Raw genomic sequence first — 19,922 nt, 5'->3', positions numbered from 1 at the left:
GGCTCTGGCAAGCCCGACTGCGTCTCAAAGAGTCTTAACCCTTTCGCTACGAACGGTGACTATAGTCACCCAACGCCCGACGCTCGCCACGTACGAACGTTGACTATAGTCACCCAACGCCCGACGCTCGCCACGTACGATCGGTGACTATAGTCACCCAACATTTGATGCTCGCTATGTACGAACGGTGACTTAAGTCACCCACGAATCTACGTGAACAGAGTACATCTGATATCTCTATGATTATCCGTCGCAGTCGTTTCGCAAGTGCACACGTTTGGCGCGGCAGCTCGTTCAGCGGGAGTAGCGCGGCGCAGAAAGCATCCGTAGCGAAAGGGTTAATCGGGCATACATGTCGTAACAAGCGCGAACAAGAAACTTGACGTTGGTAAAAGTGACAGCCGATGTGTTTGTGAAAATGTCCTGACGGTTATAGCGACTGAACTCCATACAGACTAAAAGTCGTTAGAGATGCTTTACGTGTGTTATTTTCATGATTGGGGCAGCGACTCAGAATTTGTCAGATCAAGATCGATGTTTGACATAATTTCTCTAAATCTAACGCCGCCTACATTACTAATCCTAATAGAATACACCGCGAATGAACACATCTAAATATGTTTAAAGTGTGTTTGTAATTTTTGATGGCTGTATTACGTTCTGACTGGACGGGCGGCCGTCTCGAGCGGCGGAAATCGACTTTTAGAGTTCTTGCTCTTTTAAAGTGCTAAAGCACACTTTAATTAAACTTTATCTTATAAATATGTAGTGGAAGGAAAAAGGGGGAAGTGAACTGGTAGATTATGCTTGGATTTGTAAGTTTAATATATTTAATATGTTATGAATTACGTACCAATTCTTCCTTACTCTTTGTACAGTCTTAACGTTGCCTACTTGTAAGTTAACGAATTGCTGGTCGCTTCTGGTCGCTTCCTGACGCGGTTTCCTTGTCGCACGCACTTTCCTATTTCGAACTTCGCGGATTCACTTGAGGCTATCTAAGGAGGCGGATTCGGATTTCGCGGAGTACGCTCGCGATACCTTACGACTCCCACGCGGTTTTCGGTTAAACGTTACTATTGAAATTGTGTTTCGTAGCAAAAACAATGCAATACCAATTTATTAGGCGTTACCCAAAGTACACGGCCGCGACAATAAGAAAACAGAAAACAATATCTTAGACAATAAATAAAACAACGTTTTTTAGACTCATCGATAATATAAACAAAAATTCACTCTTTTTTATATAAAAGGGCCACGCCACAGCCATACGCAAGCGTCATACGCGAACCAGGCACGTTTGCCAACATGAGAACATGAAGAAAAAATACATAACACTAGAAAACTAGAATGGACAAAACCTTGATACCCAACAGTTACAATACGTCCTCGCTATTACAATGTTACAGTGGGTAGCGATCAGAGATTCGCTCTGACCCTTGACTTTATTCAATTTCTCTTTCACTTCTGTTTCACTTCTGGCGCGCGCTGATGGTTGCTGGTTCTTATATTATTCCTTTTTGGAAAAAGGAGAATGCTTACACATCGGTTTGCCGAATTAGCTCGATTGAATTGATTGCAATCGTTCGCATTCTTAGTTACATATTTTGAAATACATCAACATTTCTCACTGATTGACAGCGAAAAAGGGGACCAGGTGAAGATCGGATGTAACACTTTAATCGGCGCGGTTCCATCGATTTTCTGTTTTAGACGTCCCAGACGCTGACCCAGAAAGCAACGCACCTTCCAAAAGGCCCACAAGAACCACCTTCTTTTTACCCCCCTGGAAAATTTAAACAATAAACGTATTCTTTTTCAGAATAGACAAAGACAATTGCTTTTGTACGTTTCTTTGGTTGAACCCACCTTTCTCGCTAATCCGGATCGACGCTAGATCATGTTTTTCGATTCTAACATAATACAAATCATATTGTTTAAGATCATAATAGTTTTAGTTGATAAAAGATATCACTTTCTTTGTGGGAACTTTCGTGTATACATTTTAATACTTGTTGCAATAATGACATAATTAAAAAATAATCTGCTTTGTTTTATTAGCATAAAAGGAAAGGTTCCTGCACTAAAAAGAATATTATCACGTTTCACAGAAAATGATGATCGTAACTGAAACTGAATAAATTGAAATTAACGACACCTCTACGCGAGAAAAGAATTGTATATTGTATCATTAGAACTCTTTATTTCATTAGAATAGAATTGTATCAGAAGTTACACGACTTGATAGGTTGTAGACATAACCCTACAATATATCCTATAAAAAATACATATATATTTTAAATATTATATGTATATTATGAATATAAATATTATAAATGTATATGTATAAATATTATATGTATATTATAAATGTATATGTATAAATATTATAAATGTATATGTATTTATGCACAGCAAAGCTATAGATGTGTCATTATTAGGGTTGCTGTCTGTTAAATCATTAACCTAGGACAGAGGTAATTAAAACCCCGGATTTTTCCATTAAAAACCCGGACACTTTCAACTATTTCTTACATTAGGTTTTTTTTTTATTTATTGATTCTCCAACCATGTTTAACAGCTTTTGGTTATATAACTCTTTAACACCTTTAAAACGCACACGCATACCATAATAGTTGACAATTATACTAAATCCCTTCTTACGTCTTCAATCGCAGAGCAAGCAATACGTATTACATATCTTCTTGCGATAAGTTATTCTCTACACGTTCATTATGTGCTCTATTATTCAGCAATTTTGAAATTTCATTAAGTTCATGTTTCGCTCCTACAAAATTTATTCCATTGTCCGAATAAATACAACGAATCCGTCCTCTACGCGCTATGAATCGATATAAACAATTCAGAAAAGCTTCAGTGCTCAAGTCAGTCGCAAGCTCTATGTGGATTGCTTTCGTAACAAAACATACGAATATACAAATATAAGACGTATATGTTATTTTGCTACGACCCTGTTCCTTTAATAACAATGGGCCTGCGTAATCGAAACCACAGGTATTAAACGGACGGGCAGGAGTCACTCGCGACGCAGGTAGATTTCCCATAACGTAACTAATACCAGTTGGTTTAGCTCTAAAACATCTAATACATCTACCCAATATTTTTTTAACTACACCCTTGCCTGATAATATCCAAAAGCGGTGTCTGTTGAATACCTGCGTGCAAAAGTCTATGATGCTCGTGTTTGACTAACAATGTCGTAAATGGATGATTCGTTGGTACAATGACTGGATGTTTATGATCAAAATTCATCGGTGCATTTCTGAGTCTACCGCCCACCCTAATCACTCCCCTTTCATCTAAGAATGGGTTTAACAGTATTAACTTACTTTTTTATGGTAATAGTTCAATTCTTTATAATAACTCATCTGTTGTCAACGGTTTATGCGTTCTATTTCCTTGGACGTTTACCTGTATTCCACGATCCTTACTACTATGAACCCGTTCTAATGTAGTTCGAATGAATTTTAAACAATACGCGGTGACGCGACGTAATTTCGTAAAAGAAGAATATTTCAAAAAAATATCAACCGTTTGCCTTGGAACTTCTGATAGGGAGGAGATAAATCCTGTTTGAATTTTTCTTTCTTCGGGTACAATTTCTGGAATCGCTTCATTTGCAGAAGGCCACTGATTAATATCTTGAATAAGCCAAGTAGGCCCAAACCACCATAATGAATTATCCTTTAAATTTTTAGGAGAAGTTCCTCTTGAAATTACATCAGCTGGGTTATCTGATGACGATATATGTTTCCAAATATCAATATCTATTAAGTCTTGGATTTCAGAAATTCGATTGGCTACAAATGTCTTCCATCTCATTGGCTGTCCTCGAAGCCATGCTATAACAATTGTTGAATCGGACCAAAAATACATCTGATCAATATTTAATTGAATGCTGTCTTTAACCTTTGAAATTAACTGAGCGAGAAGAAGTGCTGCACACAACTCAAGCCGCGGTAACGAAATCGACTTCAAAGGTGCGACGCGAGACTTTGCACACAATAAGCGAACGGTCCAAATTCCACTTGTGTCTAATGTTCGCAGGTATACACAGGCTCCATACGCCCTTTCGGAAGCATCTGAAAATCCATGTAATTCCACCTGCTGAACATTGTCACATACTACACGTCTCGGAATAGAAAACGAACTAATTATTATGAGTTCTGAACGAAATATTGTCCACTGAGTATGTAAATCTTGTGGAAGAGTTTCATCCCATTCTAACTGTAATTGCCAAATACGTTGCATAAATAATTTTGCCGTAGTTATAACCGGACCGATGAGCCCAAGTGGATCAAATATTTGACCTGTTTCGGACAAAACTGTGCGCTTCGTAATTCTATTCTTTAGATGAGATTTAACCGAATACCGCAGTTCATCAGACTCTGATAAGCATAACAAACTTAAAGTTTTGGATTCCTTATCTGCATCCTTAATTTCTAAACTTTGACGAGAATTAACTAAATTGCTTAATATTCTACTATCATTACTTGCCAATTTTCGTAAATGAAATCCTGCCTGGTTCAGAATTTGATTTATTTCCTTTTTCAAAACTAGAGCATCTAGCACTGTATCACAACCTGTAAGCAAGTCATCGATGTAAAAATCTTCTATAATTGCACGACTAGCTAGTGGATAGCCTTTCGAATGTTCTAATCCTATCTCCTTTAATACTCTAGTGGCTAAAAATGGAGCCGAAGCTGTACCATACGTAATCGTATTTAATTCATATGTACAAATTGGAAGATTTACGTTTGATCGCCAAAGAATTCTCTGAAACTTCCAATCTGCGGGTCGAATGAGTATTTGTCTATACATTTTTTCTATGTCGGCCGAAAGAATAAATCTATGTTACTTTGAACAGTAACACCTATGAATTGCGCATCGTTCAAAGAGATACCGTTAGATGTTTTCGCAGAACCGTCGAAAACAACGCGAAGTTTCGTAGTAGTACTAGATTCTTTGTACACTGCATGATGTGGCAAATAATAGCAAGAATCTGTTTTGATTAAATCTTCACTAATTCGTGACATATATCCTAATTTCTCAAATTCCTTCATAAATTCTATATATTGATTACGTAATTCTAGTTGCTTAGATAATTTCCTCTCCATATTGAACAATCGTTTTTCGGCCTGACTACGCGATTCTCCTAGCTCATGAATTTTATTATTGAAGAGTACACTAACTATATATCTACCTTCGTTGTTACGTGTTATTGTATCCTTGAAATATTGTTCACAAACATTTTCTATATTTACTTGCTTAATTGGTGTATAATTGTAATTTTCAATCTTCCAAAATTGAGAGATTACTTTCTGCAAACTTTCGTTTGAGACTATGTGACACGTATCAACAGGTTTTTTGGAATTATTAACTGACCAATTTAAACTTCCTCCTAACACCCAACCCAGTCGCGTCTTCTGCCAAACTAAATTCTCGAACGGGATTTTATATTGACCGATACACAATAACTGCCAAAAAAGCCCTGCACCTATAAGAAGGTCAACACGACTTGGGCTAGCAAAATGAGGATCAGCTACAGCGATACCCTCCGGTATGGGAATGGCTGTCCCACCAAGTGGTACACTAGGCATATCTTCCGTTATGTCTCTTATTACAAAACACGATATATTAGATTGAAAACTATTACATCTTGATTTAAGCTTAATTTCAAGTTTTGCACGAACTGAATTACTTGTCTTACCTAGTCCACCAACCTTTGCGTCTATGACTGTAGAAGGAAGTCCTAATTTTTTGCAAAACGATTTAGATATAAAATGTGCTTGTGAGCCTACGTCTAACAATGCTCGACATTCATGCAGTTTACCATTAATATCCTGAAGATATACTAATACTGTGGATAACACAGTATAATTCATTGATGTACTACTGTTGAAATTGGAAACACAAGATTGAATAGGTGTATCACAAAACGCGGCATGTGTTGTAGCTTGAGCATTTCCGACTCGTTCTACAATCGCGTTGTCGCGGTGCAATAATGTGTGGTTTTTTACCACATACTCTACATTTTCCGCGTGTACAGCCCTTAATGCTATGTCCCTGCTGCAAACAATTAAAACAGCATTGTAATTTCTTAACTGTTTCATGGCTTTCGGCATGTAGCATTGCCTTAAATTTTGTACAATTTTGTAATAAGTGTCCTGCTTTACAAAATAAACACTGACTATCAGTACTTACTATATGAGATGCTACTTCATCAATTCTATTTCTTGATTTACTATATTCAACGTGTGTATCGCTTAATTTTGGTTGGTTATTTATTGCTTTTGATGATAGTCGTTCAAGAAGTTTAGCCTGTTGCTCTATAAATTCTACGAAATCTTTAAATTTAGGACTGTCGGTTATACTAAGATACAGTTTTTCCCATTCCTTGCAAGTACATGAATCTAATTTGTTTGTTAAAATCAAAATTCTTAAAATATCCCACGTATGAATGGATTCGTCTAAAGCACCTAATGCAAGTATATGATTATTGGCCGTGTCAATAAACTCACGAAGTGCGACACTACTTTGCCTGTGAATACGTGGCAATTCTAATAATGCACTAGCATGGTGATGAATCAACGATTTAACATCTTCAAAATGTCTTCTCAAAGTGGCCCATGCGAGTTTATAATTTGCATCAGAAACACCCAATAATTGTATCACGCGTGCTGCAGGACCCTTTAGTGCAGAATTTAAATAGTGAAAATGCTGTATATCTGTCAGAGATTCATTGTTATGAATCAGTGACTCAAAAGCACTGCGAAATTTTAACCAGTTATTATAATTTCCATCGAAACTCGGTAACACAATTGTTGGAAGTCGCGGTGTATTCTGTGTTTCTACTAGAGTCAAAGACGATGCATTCGATGTTGCCGCGGGTTAGTTAGAAGAACGAAACTTAGCAATATATTTCTCTACCTTCGCCATAAGATCAAAATATGCTGTTTCGAATGCGTCGCGTTCATTGATATGCACTAACCCCTGATCAGTATCTGCAACTAATATTTCTATCTGACTCTGCACTTGATCAAACTTGTCATACAGTTGTTGATTCTTCTTAAACCGCATATCTAATGAGTCTATATCCGCATCAGCCGACTTTATACGACCGCGCTCTAACGTGAGTGATTTCAATTGACCTTCCATTTTACTATTAATACGCAAATTGAGACACTGTAAACTTACGTAAGAGTGGTTGTAAAGGAACGAAGTCTGTCGACTCTGCCGTTCGATGATCCTCGTGCAACTGTCCTTGGCTGTTCTAATGTAGAATTTCCAACGACGACAAACCCTGATGCAGCTCTGTTAGTACTAACTATCCCGACTAGGAGTACCCTCCAACGCTGACGATCCTTATGATTCGTGATAGTATTAACTATCTTGTATAGAATTCCAACGACGATGAACCCTGTTGAAGCTCTGCTCGCACCAACTATCTCGACTAGGAATGATATCCAACGCTGAACTCCCTTATAATCTGTGGTAGCACCAACTATCTCGTTCAGGAGTGGTGATGTCCAATAATGACATCTCCTGTTGCCTTCCTGAATGCTATTCTGCTACCGGCATGTGAAGATTGGAGATTCTTCTTCGTAGTCCTTGATACTCAAAGATTATGGTTCCAATGCACTTTGAAACTGTTTGATGTCAACTATTTGCACCAGCACCGATGTGTAACTGATGTGTCAACTGTTATCTTCCAGGATAAGTATCCGGCTCGAAGGATCAATGTTTAGAATTCATGGGTATCTCTGGTCCTTCGAGCTAGACCTTAATTGGCACACCACGTGCAAAATTCAACAAAACCAGAAAGATCTATTGATCAACCGCTGGTCTAAACACTATTACTAATTGCGAAATATATATAATCTGAATTCACTGTATTATATAACTGGTTTTGTAGTTATGTTTGCGAAGCCCAGAAGGCTTCTTAGGCAGAATTTATTGAGACTGAAAACCGAGGACGTTTTGCGAATTCAACGATGTCGTTTCCAGAATGATCCCGAATAATAACTGAATGAATACTCTGAAGTATCTTTTTAGAATAACTTCGCCTGTCTCCTTCCATATCAAACTGTCAGCAAGAGTCACCAATTAGTAAACATTTGGGGTTTATCTAATGGAAATATACTGAATTGTTCAGCAAATCAGCTCGCCGGAAATTTCCCATATAGGCTAGTCGAAAAACCCGGCAGCTGTGGTGCACGTATGAGTCGCAAACGTTGACGACTTCAACTCTCACGTTTGAGCGTGCCTTTTGAGTATTTGATCAGAGCGAACTGGCAGTACCCCAGGCACGAGCCATGGTTGGCTCAGAAAACCCTACAATGGGTTATATCTTTGAGATATGTGGTCATGGTGACCGGTGGTACCTGGGGTATGGTAACGTTAGATGGCTTGGTACCTTTGATGGGATTTGGCTCTAATCTTCCAGATTCGTGCACCACATGAGCTTCGCTTATGACGTGGAGGAGAAAGTCATGATAATGTACACAGCTAATATAGCCGAAAAGATTTGAATTCTTATTCAAATCGGCTAGAGATATTATTAACGTTTCTAGGTAATTTCGCGTCAGGTTTTTGATATCGCAAAACAAGTTCCGCGATTGCTTCATTAAGAAATCCGCAGTTTTTGGGTTTCTTATTTTTCACGGCTTCAATTATCGATTTAAAAATTTCAAAAAATTCCACTACATGTATCTTGATGTCTGAAATATGTCTGATTTTTGTCGAATATTTTATTCAAGGATGTTTAACACTAGAAAGACGGGATCTTAGTATATACCTATATTGCCTGAAAGCAATCAAAATGACTGCATTGTGAAAAAATAACTAATGCGCAAAGAAATTTGTTTAACAGTAATTTTTAATATATTTTATATCACTTACAGTCATATAACAAGTTATTAATAAGTATTAACAATAAAAAAAATGTATTTCAGTTCGAAAAAAAACTCAGAGATCCTCCTTCCCATCTGAATGACGTTACAGCGCGTTCAAAGGGAACAAAGCGCGTGGCCAGGCCTGGCATAAAGATTCGAATAACAAGTACGAATAACAATAACAATAACAATAACTTTAGTTATTGAACAACTGCAACTTATCAAGAATATGTCGAAATCGACAATTTATCATGAACTTGTATGTTATCATGTTATTCCAATCCAGAGCCGAACTGGTCTTTTCCAAGCAGTCAAAATGACTGCTTTTCGGCAATATAGGTATAACACATATATATTTCGGAAGTGAAGGACAGGGGGGGGGGGGGGGGGGGCGACAACAATGATTAATTAACCCATTTATATGTTGTAGAAAAAGTCACAAAATTATAAGAAGCTGTGTCATTATTTAAATCATTATTTTCTTAATTGAAATTCAAAAGCAGTCAAAATGACTTGCTTAGGCAATCTAGTGTTAATGGCCTAAGCATCCGTAAGCCCTTCGTTGTCTTTCCTACATCAGTCGCTACCTTTGAGAAAAGACTCTTTAGAAGCGGTCTTAGAAATGTGCCCGACTAGGAATGGCTTCTAGCGCTGTTGGCAGACGATTCGTCTGTTTCTGGCGAGTACGAACTCTATATTAAAGGAGCATCAACTACTATTTGTTACAACGGTCGCTACCCCTAAAGGAGCGGTCTCGATCTATTAGTGTATCAGCTTCCTCCAAGATGGCGCCCGCACTGCTCTTCACAGGAATCGTCGTAGTGTACCTGTCATAAGGTTACTTCAGACTGAACCTGTAAAGGAGCATCAAATACTCTTGATCGCTGGAAAACGGTCGCTCCCTCTAGAGGAGCGGTCTCGATCTCACTGGACGAGTATATCAGCTGCCTTCAAGATCTTCGTCTGTTCGGAACCTGATGCCAGAGCGAAGTGTGTCTCCTGCTGCTTTCGCAGCTCCTTATATACCCGCTAGTCGGAGTTAGCGCATGCGTAATGTCTTACTTTCTAATGGCAGTCTTGTTCTAATCGTGAGTGAAATCGGACTATATACGTTGTTTTTATGTTAATATATAATTGAAACCTATAATATATGGTATAAAAATAAGGTACAAAAATATTAGTTGGTGTTAGGATAATATAATATGTAGTAATATAGTAATAAGTATTAGAAAGATACAAATATAAAGAGAGATAGTGATAGGTAGAGAGAGATAGCAATAGATAGAGTGAGAGGGTAATAGATGGAGTGAGAGAGTAATAGATGAAGTGAGAGAGTAATAGATGGAGTGAGAGGGAAGACCGTGGGTCGTTACACTTGGCAAAAAGTTTTGAAACTTTTGTTGATAGAGGAATTCATGAATTTTTTTATTTCATATCTATTGCAGCGGAAAGGACTGCAATTGCTGCTTTATCATATCCACGCTTCAAAAATCGCTGGTTATCATGTATAGATGTGTCCTATCATGAACAGATTTTATCCGCATTTGAAAGAGCTGTAGAAATGGAAATGAAGTCTAATGAAGCACCATGCATAAACACTGCGTCTGTTTCAGAAGAAAATAGTTTCTTTGATTTTGGACAATAACCTTCCTCTTCGATTCAATCAAACAGTTTGATATCAAAAGCAAAATTTAATATCTCGAAATTTTTTACAGACGATGATGAAAGATTCGATATTTTCGTTTGTTATCCAGAAATAAAAAATGTATTTTTTATATACAGTACACCTGTCCCGTCATCAGCTCCAGTAGAGAGGCTTTTTTCATTTGCTACAATAATGAATTCACCAAAATCACACAAATTATCAGATTTTAAGTTTGAGAAAAGTGTTATTTTAAAAGCAAACGTCAAATAAAAAAGTTCAGGTATAAATAAATAAGAATAGAGCTAGGCATATAAAAAAAGATTAAAATAAACATGTATTTGTTAAAATATATATCTGCCATTTCTCTTTCTCACACTCTTCCCCCTCTCTGCCTCCCTCTCCCTTTTTATGACAGTTTATTACAATTTAACTTTGTCAATCGATTAAATCAATCGCCGAATTTTCAACAATTAATTTTTTAATCGTAAGTATTAATCAATCAATCAAACCAAGAATTTTAGTCGATTAATGCCCAACTCTGTCGCAGATAAGCCCTTTTCAGGGCCGACTTAAAATTTTGAGTTTTTGAATAATTCTTTGAATTGAATAAGTGTACTCGTTTTTCTTTATATACCCTCAATCTCACCTTCTCCGGAACCTAGTTAGATCCCTTATTTTAAGCGATTCTAACATTATTACTATATTATTAAGTCGAACTTGGATAGTAAGAAATAATCAAGAAAAAGAAAAACTATTTGAATTCTAACCTATTTGAAACTTTAAAGCTATTTGAAATTTTAACCCGCGACTATGAGTCTATTTACTTTCGGCTCACTGCACTTGCGAGAGAATCTTTGCTCGAAACTATTGAGGATCTAACTGATAGAAGAAAGGATAATTAGCCCCCACGAGCCTCTCGTCGCGTACCTCATGACTTATCAACAAAGAGTGTCGCGGCTTGGAGCCCTCGGGCGGAACCTAGGCTAGGCTAGCTATCAAAAACCTGATGCTGCATTATTGTAACCCGACGGCAAGTCGCGGTTGCTCTCACGAGGCTCACTTAAAATCACGCGTGTGTACATGGCACGTGTGTTCGTCTTATTTCTGCACTCCTCAACCAGTAGATTTGGTCATGCTCTCAACCATTCTAAATTTTGAGTTCACATTCTTATATACTCGCATTCATTCGCACAATAGTGATTCCGGATATGTATAAAAATATGTGTATGTATAAATTTAAGATGATAATAATACAAAGAAGAGACATAATAATTTTACCAATGAGGTAGTATTTCAGCAAGGATTTGAGAAATACTCGCAATACTATTGTTCATGTGGAAATAACGGGAACGAATGGAATCAACAAGGGATTCCTCATAAGACTGTGTGTTGTTGATGCATCCGTTGTGAATGGCAATTTTATTATTATTAACTTTATTGGAGAACCACTGGGCGTCTAGAAATTCTACGTATTAACCGGACGTTAATATCGGATTGCTGCAACGGCAGCTTGTTGCAGAACTCGAGAGACGTTTGCGACTTACTTTATGCTAACGCCAAATATCGGGTTGAAAAATACACACATGTTATTCACAAAGTTTACTTCGTTCTTGAACAATCTGTGATCTACGTACGTTTTGTCGTCATGCCTCCTCTAAAGTTAGCGCCGACGCCGACGCCGACGCCGATGCCGACGCCGACACCAACGTCCGGTGCAAGCTTTAGAGGAGGCATAACGACAAAAGGTACGTAGATCACAGATTGTTCAAGAACGAAGTAAACTTTGTGAATAACATGTGTCTATTTTTCATATTGTAATTTCGGGACTTTAAAAAGAAAATCCGCAAGTATCGGAGAAATCGCAGTCGGGGTCGCGGCAGCAACCGCGGTCCTGGCCTGGCGGGAAGAGGCGGGAACGGGGGGGAAAATTTAGTTATAAATTATTATAAATAAAAAGTAAATATATTAAATTAATGTATTTATAGTAATGTCTCCTTTTATTTTGTATATACCCAGACCTAACCCAGACCTAAGAAAATATAAATATTATAAACAATTTATATTCTTTATTTTTAGTTTATTATTGCATGTAGAATCGCTCTTTCTCGATTGTATCAGCTTGTACATAAACTTCTTTTAATTTAATTTTTCATACAAAATACACAGAGAATGTCATCGTTTGATCTTTAAATTCATCCCTCAAAATATCCTAACAATTTTCGAAGATCTCACCGAAGAATCTCCTTCCGAGTCGGAACGTGAAAATATCTATAATATCAAAAAGGCTGCTTGTGCCGTGTTGCGCTTGCCGGTGACTTGGAACTAAGCGTTTCAAGCTTCTTTCTGAATCTTTCCGAAGCCGTCCGAAGCAGTCCGAACCGCCGAGCTCACTTTCTGTTCGAACCTTACAATGTCACTCGGAATGACTTTTCATGGGACTTCTTGTGGGACATGAACGAAACACGCAGCTCGTATAGTTGCATGTGAAGTAGTGCGTCAAATTCTCGAAACTCGCGTGCCAACTCAGGGCAGCACGGGCCTCCTGATTAGGCGCTGCCTGGTGTGTTTAAGCGGAACTAAACTTGTCAGTTTTTTACTCTGTTTTATCTCTAACCTGGCAAAAAGCACTGCCAAATCGCGCTGACGCTTTACGTTCTTATATTGGAAGGTTTTGAGCTGGAAAAGGGCTCATTCGATAGAGGAAGGTTCAATCTAGCCCGCGCTGGTCATGATTTCGCTCAGAACAATCTCTAAATTAGCTAAAAATGCTTAGATTTCATAGCTGTGAATTTGTCGATTTTTGCTTTATTTTAAACACTCATATTACTGAACATCAGCAGAATCTGATTAAATAATGACCAACGCGGGATATATTGAACCTTCCTCTATCGAATGAGTCCTTTTCCATCTCAAAATCTTTCAATATAAGAACGTAAAGCGTCAGCGCGTAAACCTCTGTTTTTGCCTAATTTTGTCGTTAATGTCACCGCCCTGACATATCTGATCCTAGGCCCTTAAGGGGGCAGACTCTATCGGGACCTACTCCGAATCGATCGAAGCGCTGTTGCGAAGAAACGGGCATTAGTGAAACCATATAATTTATAGATGAGACTGTGGAGATATAGTCAGGAAATGATAAAGGGGAATTGACTTTATCAGCACTCCACTGGTAAGGTTTAAACAAGAGTTATAATAAAGTTTATTTAAAGTCTAACACAAGTCTATAATACACACTTAACACTCTAGGAATATAAAATATAAAAATCTGTACACTAAAACTAATTATAAATTATGTACAGCTCACTAGAGTTTCTTTATAATACACGTTAAGTTTAACGAAAGTGTTAAAACCTTTGCACGGAATAACACGTCTAACGCCTAGCACGCTTGCCAAAAGAATGAATGAACGCTTGCCGGAAAAAGGGAAAGTACGCTTTCCCGGAAAAGCCGGGAAAAGCCGCGTCCCAGAAACGTGCGGCGCCCTCAATATAAAATGTCGCGCGCTTAAAATTACAGGAACCGCACTTTTCTACGGAGCGGCTGACTCAACGACTGTGCCGCCACACTACCCCCCTCCGAGTCGCTTGACCGATTAGGGAGAGCGGACGACACCTGAGCATAAGTTCGAAGGGGTTGAGCCGAATGTTGTGTGATTTCAAAAAATGCCGGCTTCAACCGCTCCGTAGAAATTACCTGTGGGTTACCTCGGTACCCGATCAGATACGCCTGGTCCGAATTGCGTTTTAAAACCGGGTATGGTCCTTCATATGGCTGCTCCAGAGGTCTTTTAACTGCGTCTACACGGACAAACACATGGGTACACGAAAGAAGATCCTTGGACATAAAGTGTGATTTTCTAGTGTGATGAACGGTGGGAATAGGTCTGATTTGACGCATTGCCTCGCGAAATTTATCAATGTTAAAATGACGGGGTTGATGTGTATCGATGAAAAATTTCCCAGGTAACCTGAGGGGTGTCCCGTAAACGAGTTCTGCCGCCGACGCCCCTAGGTCCTCTTTGATACTTGACCTTAAACCTAATAATACGGCGGGAAGAACCGCCACCCAATCGCGAGACTCGTGGCACATTATTGCCGCCTTCAGAGACCTATGCCACCTTTCCACCATTCCATTCGACGCCGGATGGTATGCTGTCGTGCGAATCCGCTTGCATCCTATCAGCGAGGTGAGAGAGTTGAACAACTGTGCCTCAAACTGCACGCCACGATCAGTGGTGATCGTGGCTGGGGCTCCAAATCTAGCCACCCAGGTGGCATAGAACTCCGAGGCGACAACATCGGCCGTGGAATCCCTTATGGGAACCGCCTCAGGCCACCTGGTGAATCTGTCGATCATCGTCAAGCAGTATTTAAAACCACTAACCGGCGGAAGTGGACCAACGATGTCCAAATGGACATGCTCAAACCTACCCTCTGGAACAGCCATATTCAGGGGGGAATTGACAGTGTGCCTCGATATCTTGCTTCGTTGGCATGGCACACAAGTCTTAGCCCATTGAGTAATATCCCGGTTCATGCCAGGCCATACGAATCGGCTACTAATGAGCTTCTTCGTAGCCCTGCCACTCGGGTGCGAAAGGTTATGGACGTTGTCAAAAATCTGTTTTCGAAGTGCCACCGGAATGTAAGGCCTGATCTCACCAGTAGAAATATCGCAAAAAATAGTGCGCTCCGAACCATCCAACCTCAGCTGCTTCAGGTGCAGTGCTGAGCGACCCTCTAATAAACGCGAAAGTTCGCCATCGTTTTCCTGGCCGCGAGCAATATCTTGCATGCTTATCACGACTGGCAGGCTAATCACATCCAGCCGTGACAACGCATCCGCGACTTCGTTGTTGGTTCCCGGAGTGTGGGTTATGTTAGTGGTAAATTGCCCAATGTAATCCAATTGCCTTAATTGCCGTGGAGAAGCCTTATCAGATTTTTGAGAATACGCAAAAATTAAGGGCTTATGATCCGTTTGAATTGTGAAGCTACGTCCTTCAAGTAAATGCTTAAAATGCTTCACGGCTTTAAAAATGGCAGTCAGCTCCCTGTCATAGGTGCTATATTTTTGCTCCTGAGGGCTGAATTTCTTAGAAAAGAAACCTAACGGCTCCCACACTCCGTTCACCTCTTGCTGCAGCACTGCACCCATAGCTGAATCGGATGCGTCTGTGGCCAATATCAGAGGCACACCGTCACGGGGATGTACCAACAGCGTCGCATCCGCCAACGAGCTTTTACAGCGGTTAAATGCCTCCTCGGCCTCAGGCGTCCACGCAATAACCCGCTTATCTTTTTTTCGGGCTCCTTCCAAAAATTTATGTAGCGGAGCCTGGATCGCGGCTGCGTTACAAATAAAGCGCCTGTAAAAATTGATAATGCCTAGAAAACGGCGTAAATCTGAAATCGTGACCGGTTTTTTATAATTATTGATAGCCTGGACTTTTTCAGGTAGAGGCCTAGCTCCTTTCTTGTCTATCAAGTACCCTAGGTACTCTACCGACTTAGTCCCAAAAATGCACTTGGCCACATTAATTGAGATGCCGAATTGACGCAATCTATCAAAAACTTGCCTGATATGTTCTCGGTGCTGTTGCTCGTCAACGGATGCGATCAGGATGTCGTCTATATAGCAAAACGCGAAATCCAGTCCTCGCAAGACGACATCCATGAACCGTTGGAAGGTTTGCGCCGCGTTCTTGAGTCCAAAGGTCATCACGTTATATTCATACAACCCAAATGGCGTGATAATGGCCGTTTTAGGGCGATCCTCTGGGGCTATGGGAATCTGGTGATATGCCTTAGTTAAGTCCAGTTTTGTGAAGATATTCGTCCCGTCCAGTCTGTAAGTAAAGTCTTGAATATGCGGTACCGGATATTTATCGGGAGTCGTAATATTATTTAACCTCCGGTAGTCACCACACAGCCGCCAATCCCCGTTTTTCTTCCGAACCATATGTAAGGGACTAGCCCACGGACTGTCCGATGGCTGACAGATACCCTGAGCAATCAAATCGTTGATTTCGGCTTTCGCCACTTTTAACTTTTCAGGGGTCAATCTCCGGGCACGCTCGGCAATTGGTGCACCTTTGGTGGCTATGTGATAACGTACCGGATGCAGAGAATTCTCCTGTCGCTGTAAAGTCCGCGTCACGTCAATGTATTCCTGTAAAAGTTGTCTGAAAGGATTATTAGCGTCAATGATAGTGAGGGACGGTTCTGTCGAAGTCATTATATTACAAACGGTCCGTAAATCAGTCAAACTGTCGATTAAACGTCTGTTACGGATGTCCACCAGAAGACCATAGTGTTTTAAAAAATCAGCGCCAATGATGGGTTGCTGAACTTTCGCGACGATGAATTCCCACGCGAAAGGGCGGCGCAAACCTAAATTCAAAACGCGTCGGCAGGACCCAAACGTATCGATCGGGGTACCGTTTGCCGCAAAAACCTGAAAGCTAGAGGGGGTGGACTTTCCTCTTGCCGAGCACAGCGGCAATACAGAAATATCCGCCCCGGTATCTATAAGAAACCTTAAACCGCTAATTCTGTCGCTGATGATGAGACGGGACTTCGCGCTGCACCCGTCCGACGCCGTCTCCACTCGGGGGTACTCCATTAGTTTCCCTGTTGCGGGGTTGTTGCTGATCCTGATGACGCTGCCGTCGGGGGTGGCCCAGTCCACCCGCATGGGATGACGCAACGGTGGGCCCTCTCTGCGAAGCGCCGATGGTAATGGCAGAGGCCGCCTCTGCCTTCGTGTGACCTCGAGCGGAAGGGTGGCCTCCCTTCCCTCGAACTGGATCTGCGCCGCCAAGATGCGCGCGGCCTAGCATCGGCCTGACGGGACTGCCGCATGGACAGGGTCTCCACCATATCTACTAACTTCGCCATCTTCTCCTCCAAAGCAGAAACGCGGTCAGAAGGCGCCATATTGGGGGTCTCGACCGCGGCGACTCTGGGTGCCGACATCTTAACGACCTTGTCGGCTAGCAGCGCGAACCGCTGCAAATCAGCAGTGTCCGATATAGCAATAATGCTGCGGACGTTTTCAGGAAGCTGTTCCAGAAACAATGAACGGAGGACGGTTTCGCCAACTTGCCCGCCGGCGAGGTTTCTTAGCCGCTGAAGAAAATGTGACGGCTTTTCATCCCCCAATTCAGACCCTCTTAAAAGCCGCCGGAGTTTCGACTCAGGCGATTCGTCGAATGTATTGATGATGCGTCTCTTGATTTCTTCAAATTTACCCGTCGCTGGGGGTGAAGTCAAAACGTCAGCGATAAACGGCAAAACCGTATGGTCCAGATGCGTGATGATATAGCGGTATTTAGTGTCATCCGTCGTGATTCTGGCTAGCTGAAATGTCGCCTCCACCTGGGCGAACCACAAAGTTGGATTTTCCTTCCAAAATGGCGGTAGCTTTTGGAGGATTGCTGCACTGACCGATGGCTCGACAGCGGGGACGCTGGCCCCCTCAGGCGTGTCCGCCATGTTGGCGGCGGTCGGCGTGGCGTCGCTTTTCGTAGGCGTGTGTAATAACGACATTTTTCAAAGTTTTTTTCCCTATTAAAATTTGCACATTACACTGCTTTTCTGACGTCGAGGTCACCACTGTGGAGATATAGTCAGGAAATGATAAAGGGGAATTGACTTTATCAGCACTCCACTGGTAAGGTTTAAACAAGAGTTATAATAAAGTTTATTTAAAGTCTAACACAAGTCTATAATACACACTTATCACTCTAGGAATATAAAATATAAAAATCTGTACACTAAAACTAATTATAAATTATGTACAGCTCACTAGAGTTTCTTTATAATACACGTTAAGTTTAACGAAAGTGTTAAAACCTTTGCACGGAATAACACGTCTAACGCCTAGTACGCTTGCCAAAAGAATGAATGAACGCTTGCCGGAAAAAGGGAAAGTACGCTTTCCCGGAAAAGCCGGGAAAAGCCGCGTCCCGGAAACGTGCGGCGCCCTCAATACAAAATGTCGCGCGCTTAAAATTACAGGAACCGCACTTTTCTACGGAGCGGCTGACTCAACGACTGTGCCGCCACAAGACATTTGATAATGTGGCATCTAGCGTTATTTTGTTGAATTACAAATGAGAAGTGCGAAGGTATAATTGTCAAATCGCATCGTAGGAAGTTCTGTCACGTTGTTACCACGTCAATTACAATTTTATCCATTAGTAAATCCCTACTGAATACGCCTTGAACCGATATTTTGCTTCATACGAAATATAGAAAAGGACGGTGCGAGCGAGAAAGAAAGAGTATTACGAGTGAAACAATACCTATGTGCCCATAATTATGAAAATGGTCTAAGTCAATTCAAACTTTAAAAACATTTTCATATGAGATTCATACAAAATTTCACATTCATAATAAACTTTCATTAATCAAGAGTAATAAAATTCTAAATTACAATGTTACATAATATAGACATATTTTCTAATTTATTCAAATGTAATCCCTTCAATATCCCGAAGTAAGAAATATACGACTTAGACCACTTTCATAATTATGGGCACATACATACTAATGCGTTAAATCGTAAAAATTTTATATATAGAATAAACAACTCATTAAATTCATACTATTTATTCATTCATTCATACTTTTTAATCTTTTAATGTAAATTGTTGCACATATGAATCACCTATAAAATGCCTTCTAAAATCAAAAGACTGATGCAAAATGAATTGTAGACTAAAAGTACCTTATTAAAATTAATCAGTTTAAACTTCTAATAGAACCTTTAAACCAATTATGTACGCCAATTATTTGTAGTGTCTAAATAATGTACATGTTTTTTTGTTTCAACTGGAGATGTTGCACATTTAAGGGTTAACTACATGCTAATCGATCGTTTTGCAAATTTGTATGTAAATACTATGAACCAAAACACAAAATATAGCTAAAATAGAATTTTGTACTTTTACGTTATAAACAAAATAATAACATTCCTAGTTAGACTACAATTTATGTGAAATTGGGTCCTGAAACGAGTGGCTTTACGAAAAACATATATTCTTATAATGTTTTGGATAATGTCGCCTCCATTTACTATTTTTTGGATCCGATCTGATCCAAATTTGAATAACGCTTTTACTTATAATATACTATATGGTAGTAAATGACTTTCGAACTGACAAAATCGGTACTAATAATAAATTGGTGAATTGAGTTGAGTGGTCCAATTGTAATCTGTGAAAAGGTATACGAAAATTAAAATTATTTGAAATAAAAATTGAAAAAAAAAAATAAGAAGCTACCAAGAGATTCAAACCCAGCACCTGTAAATTATGAGTAAATGTCTAATTCTCATTCAGCTAAGGTACTTTCATG

General features: G+C 39.8%; 2 protein-coding genes across 2 annotated transcripts; both read right to left on the bottom strand.

The window, feature by feature from the left end:
- Positions 1–1,795: 1,795 nt before the first annotated feature.
- LOC143179673 (uncharacterized) lies at positions 1,796–7,563 on the bottom strand. Its single transcript, XM_076378986.1, has 16 exons — positions 7,527–7,563; positions 7,219–7,474; positions 6,927–7,183; positions 6,543–6,875; positions 6,226–6,500; positions 4,858–6,191; positions 4,777–4,811; positions 3,433–4,724; positions 3,386–3,389; positions 3,143–3,320; positions 2,698–3,093; positions 2,570–2,666; positions 2,414–2,466; positions 2,242–2,275; positions 1,976–2,133; positions 1,796–1,913 (listed from the first exon to the last, which is right to left on the bottom strand). Exons 1-16 carry the CDS (start codon positions 7,561–7,563, stop codon positions 1,796–1,798), a joined length of 4,857 nt encoding a protein of 1,618 aa, XP_076235101.1.
- A 9,620-nt stretch (positions 7,564–17,183) lies between these two features.
- Positions 17,184–18,110, bottom strand: LOC143179672 (uncharacterized). The gene has a single exon (XM_076378984.1). The coding sequence runs from the start codon at positions 18,108–18,110 to the stop codon at positions 17,184–17,186; it is 927 nt and encodes a 308-aa protein (XP_076235099.1).
- Positions 18,111–19,922: the final 1,812 nt, after the last annotated feature.

The sequence above is a fragment of the Calliopsis andreniformis genome, chromosome 5 (assembly GCF_051401765.1).
Source record: "Calliopsis andreniformis isolate RMS-2024a chromosome 5, iyCalAndr_principal, whole genome shotgun sequence".
Taxonomy (NCBI): Eukaryota; Metazoa; Arthropoda; class Insecta; order Hymenoptera; family Andrenidae; genus Calliopsis; species Calliopsis andreniformis.
This window is presented reverse-complemented; position numbering and strand designations above follow the sequence as displayed.